The 8,316-nt window shown below is 35.9% G+C and overlaps 1 protein-coding gene across 2 annotated transcripts in view; it reads right to left on the bottom strand.

Annotated features, from left to right (window-relative positions):
• Positions 1-3,847: 3,847 nt before the first annotated feature.
• The window catches only part of Grb14 (growth factor receptor bound protein 14), a 119,973-nt gene continuing 115,504 nt past the window's right edge, over positions 3,848-8,316 (bottom strand). For both annotated transcript variants that reach the window (XM_008830904.2, XM_017797576.2), the window contains 5 exons: positions 8,033-8,149; positions 7,871-7,943; positions 7,640-7,727; positions 5,309-5,402; positions 3,848-4,220 (listed from right to left, as the gene is read on the bottom strand). In XM_008830904.2, coding sequence (XP_008829126.1) covers positions 4,074-4,220; positions 5,309-5,402; positions 7,640-7,727; positions 7,871-7,943; positions 8,033-8,149 — 519 coding nt within the window. In that variant the 3' untranslated portion in view covers positions 3,848-4,073. The remainder of the gene's footprint in view (positions 4,221-5,308; positions 5,403-7,639; positions 7,728-7,870; positions 7,944-8,032; positions 8,150-8,316) is intronic.

The raw sequence follows: 8,316 nt of genomic DNA, 5'->3' as shown, positions 1-8,316 counted from the left end.
ACCCCTCTCCTGGTACCAATTTCTGTCTTAGTTTGTTTCTCCATTGCTGTGACAAAATACTCCTACCAATACCAACTTAGGGAGGAAAAGGTTTATTTGGCTTACATCTCCAAGGTCACAGCTCATCAGGGAGCCCAAGGTAGGAACTCAGGGAAGGAACCTTGAGGCAGGAGCTGGAGCACAGGCCATGGAAGAACACTGCTTGCTGGCTTGTTCCCCCTGGCCCCTGCTCAGTCTGCTTTCTTATGCAACACAGGCCCACCTGCCCAGGGGTGGCACCACCCACAGTAGGCTGGGCCCTCCCACATCACACAACAATCAAGAAGGTGCCCCACAGACATGGCCACAGGCCAGTCCAATAAAGGAAATTCCCTAGTTGAGGTTCCCTCAACCCAGGTGTGTCAAGTTGACACTAAAGCTATCAAGCACAATGTGCAATCATTAATGTGATATAAATATGTATTGAGAATCTAGACAGTTTGTTAACTGCTTTATATGAATGATAGAAATTAACTATCAAGACAACTTAAGAAGAGGTGGTGATGGTGGTGGTGGTGGTGGTGGTGGTGGTGGTGGTGGTGGTGGTCCCATCTACAAAGATGAAAAACTGATTTGACCAAGGCTTTATATCTCCTAGAAATCACTGTGAATTCAAACTTACAAAGCACGAAACCCAATCATCTTAATTCTGGTTTCTAAAGCCTTGTATATGATATAGGGTTGAATTAGAAAGTTCTGAATTATTTAAATTTACTCAGGAAATTGGCATGGCAAAGAAATCACATGGTATTACAATTGCACAAATGCACATTTATGCTAGGGAAAAACACACTTGAGGAATTTCTGCAATGTTCTTTACAGTCATAATTGCTACATACTCAGTTAAGAGTTTGACCTTTCTTTTATGCAAATCTCTAACTTGTAACTTGAGGAACATTAGGTTAGAGACATTCCTGGCAGTACCTCAGTTATGAACATTCCTAAATGTCACAAGATGGCCACAAGGTGATGCATCCCATAAGCAGCAGCCATGGAGGTTTGCAAAAGGTTCAGCAAATGTTACAGGAACCCTGCATTTCAAGAAAAATATTCTTTACCCTAGTGATTCTATAAGTAGAAATGAGAGTCATCCACTTGGCTCCCTAGAGAACATAAGACAGAATAGTAGAGGATTTACAGCCAGTGTTAGACATGGCAAGAAACTACAACAGGGTTTGCAGCAGGGTCACCTAGATCCAGAAATATACAGAATAATGTCTCTATATAACTAGTTTGCTCTCAAAGCACATTTTTTTACACATTTCAAGATATTCTGTGAAAGGAGGTCATAGGCTTCACCCGGCTGCTTAGTGAACCCAAGACACCACAGTCTTACAGATGTCTAGCAAGAAAGAACAGTTTTCCAGCAGTGAGGCCAGCTTGAAAAGCCAATCCATAACATTACTAATGATATTGTTTCTTCCTTGGGGACATGATGTTTTGAAGACTAAAATTGTAATGACCATATCTACAGTTATTTTTGTTGGTACTCAAAACTCAGAGGCCATATCGATCCTTGATTAACTAAAGTCAAACACCCTAAAACAGAGTGGGAAAAAAGCCTAATCCAGTCTACTTAAAGTAGTTGGGGCCTATACTCTAACACAAACAGGCAATTTAATACTGCTAATGAAATTGCTCCCAATAATTGTTATCTTGTTTGAATGGATCTTCTAGACATTTCAGAATAATGCCCTAATTCTTTAATACAAGGGAAGGCAAAGATCAAAGATCAGAGGGTCTACTGCATTCCCTTCTCTCTGAGAGAGTGTAGTGTATTAACTCCAACATGTGAACAGAATAGAAGAAAACAATGAATTTGTCATCTTTACTCAAAAGTACATAAACTAACTCAACAGAGCTGAATCAAAATGGAAAACAATCCAGAGATGATTCATATTTACTACGGAATACAGTGAAAAGCTTTACTAACTGGATGTGTCTGACATCTTAAGATTTAACACATTAAATTCACAGACACATACACTTTCAGAAGGAATCAAAATCAATGATTCCCCTTTTCCAACCTCTCCTCAATAATTTTCTTTGACTTATACTCTGTGAGAAACCTAAGCAATTACGTACAATATTTTCCAACCCCAATAATGCCTTTGAAGTCAGAGACATAAATGACAAAGATAAGCATGAACTGGTCAATTGATTGGAGTTTAGTATTGAAAATATTATACTTCATGATATTATCTGTTTGAACTGTGTACAAAATGATAAAATGCATTCTAATTCAAAACACAAAGTGCTTTTATAAGTTAGAAATGAATCAGATCTACTCAGGCTTATTCTGAAAAATGGGGTGAGACTCCTGTACTGAGAAAGCCTGTATCTCATAAGCCTTCATGGAGACCAGACCAGGATTTTATAACATCAGATGAATGCTTTAAGTTTCAGTATTTTAGGAGTTGTTTCCAATGCAAATGTAAATTGAAAATTTTAAAATTCAGCAAATAATTATTTCTCAATATGCCTGATTTTATTAGCACTTTGTGAATATTTTCCATTTGTTAGTAAAACATATTACTATGCTTTCTACAATTAGAGTATGCACTTGTGAAATATTTTCAAAGAAAATATCAAATCAAAGAGATCATTAATTTTCCTATGATGTTGTTATAAATGTCAGTTAGAAAAGATATGATATTAATGTTTGTTGATGTTTTATCTTCATTTTTAAGCAACTATTATTATTCCCACAAAAAGAGGAGCAAGAGTTACAGAATAAGAAAAGGGAAAAAGAAGTGTTTTCAGATGGTCTCCAAGGGGATGAGGGAGGAGAGTGTCTTGGTGTCTCAAGTTTTCAGGCTTGTTGACTTCCATAGTGAAAAACTAAATGTGAGATACACAAAGAGAAGCACAAGGATTTCTTTATCAGTATCTTAACAGATTTGAAGTATTTGATTTCACCTGTTTTGATTGGGTTAATGATCTGCTAGTGAACTTATCTAGAGTATTCTGTATGTCAAAATATGAGGTAAATGTGAAATACTGAGGGGATCAGTCACAGTGCCACGGAGTCTATGTCATGAAGCATGTGTACATTATACAAACCTTTTCTATATTTTGCTCATTTCCTTAAAGATAAATTTCTCCAATCAATCAATAAATGATTGAAACTATTTCAGCGTTATGCTACTAACAGGTACACTATCAGAAGAGATGGTGTAGTGTAACTAGTCATTTAATAGCATGATAAATTATCACAAAATCAATTTACTTAAAAATACTTTACCTATCACTTAAAATATGATTTTATCTTAAGGTACATTACATTTAGAAAATAGATAGTTTTAAATATATAGTTTTAATTTAAAAAATAAAAATCTATAGTTTTAATTTTATCAACAAGTTTAGGTAGCTTCATTTCATTGATAGCTCAAGCTTTTATCATACTTAATAATTTCAAAGAGTAGCATAGCTGAAATTCAGTGTGTAAGGATCACTCTGAACTTCTGTTGTTAATTTTCACTTTTGGCAATGCTGAGGATCAAACCCACGATCTCAAGTGCATTTGCAAGATCAGTACTGAGCTGCATGCAAGCCCTTGGTTTTCAAGACAGGGTCTCACTATGTAGCTCAGTCTGGTCTTGTACTGATGACTCTTCTGTCTCTGCCTCATCAGTGCTAAGATTATAAGTATGCACCCCCAATCCCTGTACATAAACTACAATATCTCTTTCATATTCATGTTGAGAATTCTAATGCGGATATAGTAAATACAGACAAATCAATGTTTAAAGTTGCATCTTTAAAGAAAATACTACTGTAATGTAAAATCACACAAGAACACACCAAGTCATTTTTTTCCTAAGGTTTAATTTTAACTAATAAGTTTTAAGTGATGAATGTAATCCAATCTTTGCTAATCTGCAATCCATGAACTATTTCTTTTGTAACTTGCAAGTGAAATATATTCTTTTTACCACAGCATTCTTTTCACCCTCATTTGTGGTTTCTCCCTCTTTAAATGTTTTCTATGAGTCCTTCTTCTTCACTAGTTTAACAAGTCACATATAGTTTGGCTAAAGTGCCATCCTAGTACAATAATGCTTCAACTTGCAAGGAAGGACACCCTTGTTGAGTTGGTAGAACTCCACCAGCTGGATGAGATCTGTGAATCTTGTGTGCCCATCATCCAGTGTGTGAAACATTTCACCATCATCTTCTACCTGTAGGAGGAGAAGCAATAAACCAGTGAAAGGGGGGAAAAAGTCAGGAGGGCAAGAATATTCCTCTGCAGACTATGATTTCATACTCTAAATAGACAAGTTTAGAAAACTAAGGACAATGACAACAATGTTGTATCTTGTCCACTTGGTTTGCATTTAAAAGAAGTATCATCTATTCTTTGATTAAGCAACCTACTTCTTTCCCTTGTAATTCTGCTGTCTCTGTGTAATTAGGGGACCACAACTATTTTGCATCAAGAAATAATGAGAAATATATACTATTTAGTGTAAAAGTAAATATATTTCAATGCTTGTACCTAGCATTGTTTTTTGCTTTTTTTATGAAGCTTTTGGGCATGAATCATCTGTTTGCTGGGGTCACTAACCACATAATTAAAAATAAGCAAATAAGTAGGAAGGATACTTCAGATGGCCTTTGGATAATTCCAGAAAGGCAATTCAAAAGGAAGCAATAGCAATTTAGCTGTATTACAAAACACCTCCCTAAAAGTAGACTGCATCTCTTCTACAGTGCCTGGCTCCAATGTACCTATCACATATGTGCACACATACATGCAGACACAGACACATAGCCGAGACAGAAATAGCAAAGCAAGTTATGCCAAAGAAAATGTTTAAATGTTCTCAATAATGCAACTGTCCATCCGTTCCACAGCACCTATGCTTTTTCATCTGTGTTAAAAATAAACCAACAAGAAGCAACATCAAAAATATATTTTTGAGAGAAGAAAAGGGAGGAAAGGGCTTTAAAGTATTGTTTTTTAAAGAACCAATAGTGGCATTCAGGAAAAAAGATTCTTTAGTGGCCTTTAACAATAGGTGGCAGGAGGTCTATACAATTTTTGTTAAATCATATTTTGTAGAAAAAGGGAAATTTAATTTTTACAATTCCTGTATTTCTTATATTAATCCAGGCTCATAAAAGCATTTCTGCCAAACTTAACTCTAGTCAAAGCAAAAGCTCCCAAATTATATTTAATAAAAGGAACAAAAGAAAACCAAAGTTCCCCAAAGCTTATGCATTAAGATCGTCTCTAATACACGAATGTAAAGTCACAATTACTTACTGGTATAATTTGAAAGTGCTTTATTTTTTGCCTGTGACTCATTGACAGCACGAAAGTTTTGGGGTTACTCTGACTATCCCGTACCAAGAAAACTCTAAGGAGAAAGAAGGGATTTCAATATGCTTTGTTTCATAGAAACATAGTGTATACAAATCCAGAAAGTGCATCCATAAATGCTATGACCAAGGACTCCTTTACTGTGTATTAAATGGGTAAGACTGTTCACCTTGGTAAACAATATGTAAAAACTTCCATACAATAAAACCCCCATTATAGTAATGGAAGGCAATAGGGTAAATACATGGCCCATTTGTCAGATTATTTGCTCACATTGCCAATACAGTGTTCAGATGGCACCAATTATTACTGCCATGTCCCTTTCCACCAAGAAGCCAGGTATTGACACATAACTTTCCATCACAAAAAAATAAAAGCATTAGTATAGTACTCTTTTAACTGATGGGTCATGGCAGGTTCCTGAAAATAGATAATTTAAAATGAAATTGTTTTTGTAACCCCTCTTTTACAGAGGATCCTCTTTCCTCTTCCTTTGATTCTGACTTCCATTGCTATATACACAAGAGGTAGTAAGAAATTATATATTCTAAGAAATTATTCTTAAAATTACTTATGAAATGTTCATGTAAAAATGTCTTAAGGATAAAACACTCAAATAATGCTATACACACAAGAGGTAGTAAGAAATTATATATTCTAAGAAATTATTCTTAAAATTATTTATGAAATGTTCATGTAAAAATGTCTTAAGGATAAAACATTCAAATAATGCACCTTGAAGGATTCAGCAGAAATGCCTCTATAATGTCAGGCTAGAAAAGGGAGATGTGGCCTAATGACCTAAGGGGGGGAAAAAAAAAAAAAAGACTACCAGGCAGGGATTCTTATTTACTGGCAACGCAGTGCATGGCCAGTTTTATATTAATTGCTGGCGAGTACACTGTGTAAATGTCCTCGTGCTGACTCCAATAGTATTCTTACTGTGCCTGGGCAAAGAGGCAGCCAATGTGAGGCTACAGAGGCATCTGAGGACAGCATCCATTTCATGTGTACTGAGTGAGATTCTGACATTACATCACTACAAAATGGGACAAAAGGGCATTTCAGCGGTAAAGTAAGCTGTAATTCTCTTCCCTTTCCAAGCAGATCAGCACTACCACCTAGTGGACCACTTGGCACCATCACATCCTGCCAAAGAAATACCAAAGAAAAAGAAAGAAAGAAAAAGAAACACACATATGGTTACTCTTTTTTCAATTATTTGATTTAATTTACAAATACTGAACTCTGAAATGAAGAGAATTGTGATCTGACAAAACACTTTAGTAAGTCCCTTGTGATTTATTCTTTTTTTGCTCTCATCTCTGTTCTTCTACAGCTTGTTCAAATTTATATCCCCAAAGACTGCTTCCCGCAGAGAATATTAACACCGTTTCTTATTCAGAGTCTGGTGAAATGCTGACTCGCTAGTAATAATCTTCCATGTGACAATGCATTTTTACCCAAATGTCAGTACTAAATCAACTCAAAACCTTGTCACCACTGTAAGTCAGCCTCTGCAGATCGACGATCCCATTGCCACTTGTTTAAATGGACATTGCCTTCATTTCTCTCCAAGCAACTCTAAAACCTTCCTCATTTGTTCGGCATTTTGGGAATGGCATCTGACAGGAATTATAGTCAGTAAATGAAATTTTGTAATTTGAACAGAAAAGCCTTCAGATTATAAATTTCCCATAATTCATTTTATATTTTTCTATATGCCTTGATACCCCATTAAAAATACTAGGAGGTAGCATCAAGAGGGCTTTTATTACTTTAGAGAAATAGCAATAGGGATTTAAACAGAAAAAAAAATCATGTATTCCAAGTATCTAAGAAAAACCTTATCACAATATATTTTGCAACATATCTAAAAAAATGTGTAGGATAATATCATGTAATAAAATATATTTGAGCATCATATAGATTATATGTGCAAATCAAAATGTTGACACTTCAAACACCTTCAAATTTTTCCTCCTACATTAATAGATGAGCTGATTGAACTGGCACAAAGTGGATAATATTAGTGCTTATCAGTCAAGGCTAAAGTATCCTGTTATTTGTTCATCTTTCCACAGATATCAAACACCTACGTAACAGGTATTCTAAAGCTATTGTTAGAATACATTGTCAACTATCCTCATAAAACAAGGGCCTCCTACTCTGTGATAAGCCAAAATTAAAAATTACTAATGTATGCTAAATAATTATCATTTATGGGAAAAAATCCATATCATTACCACTCAAAACTATAAATATCACACTTACCCATCCACAGGTCCTTGCTGAATAATCAATCGCTGAGCTTCATCTCTAGAGATTTTGTGGTGGAACCAAGGCTGGGACCGGTGGATGGCTGAAGGAATACACGGTTTGTGTGACATGATCACAACATTGCATGCGCTTTCCACCCTGTCCCCTTTGTGACTCTATCTGAAGAAACATCTATCTGCCTTTCCATCAGCTTGGGGACAAAGACCGAACACACACCAAACATACCCATGTTCACAGCAGAGTTATGGGAGGAGGCAGTCGGGCTACCGTGACTGCCCAGGCGTAAACATCCTTTTTTCTGAGCAAGGAAGGGGAAAACAAAACTCAAGGTCTTGGGTAAAATGACTCAAAGTATAAGCATTTTGAGAAAAGTGAAACTACTAGTACCCTCCAGGCGAGTCCTTCTTCAACAGCTACTGAGAGAACTTCGGTGGGGTTTTCTATGACTCTGCTTTTCTGACCCGAAAAGTCCATTGCTACGAGGGAGTTCTCTGATATACTTCTCTGGTGGGGAAAAACAAAAACAAAAACAAAAACAAAAACAAAACAATAAAGCAAAAACATCCGAACCATTAATGTATCTTTTCCCATTAACCCTCATTGGTTTTCTGCCCATACACATCTACTCTGGGATTCTGAAACTGGAGTCTATCCATATATATGGATATATA

The sequence above is a fragment of the Nannospalax galili genome, unplaced genomic scaffold, assembly GCF_000622305.1.
Source record: "Nannospalax galili isolate Female #2095 unplaced genomic scaffold, S.galili_v1.0 scaffold514, whole genome shotgun sequence".
NCBI lineage: Eukaryota > Metazoa > Chordata > Mammalia > Rodentia > Spalacidae > Nannospalax > Nannospalax galili.
Note: the sequence above shows the minus strand (reverse complement) of the source record. Positions and strands in the feature narration are given on the sequence as shown.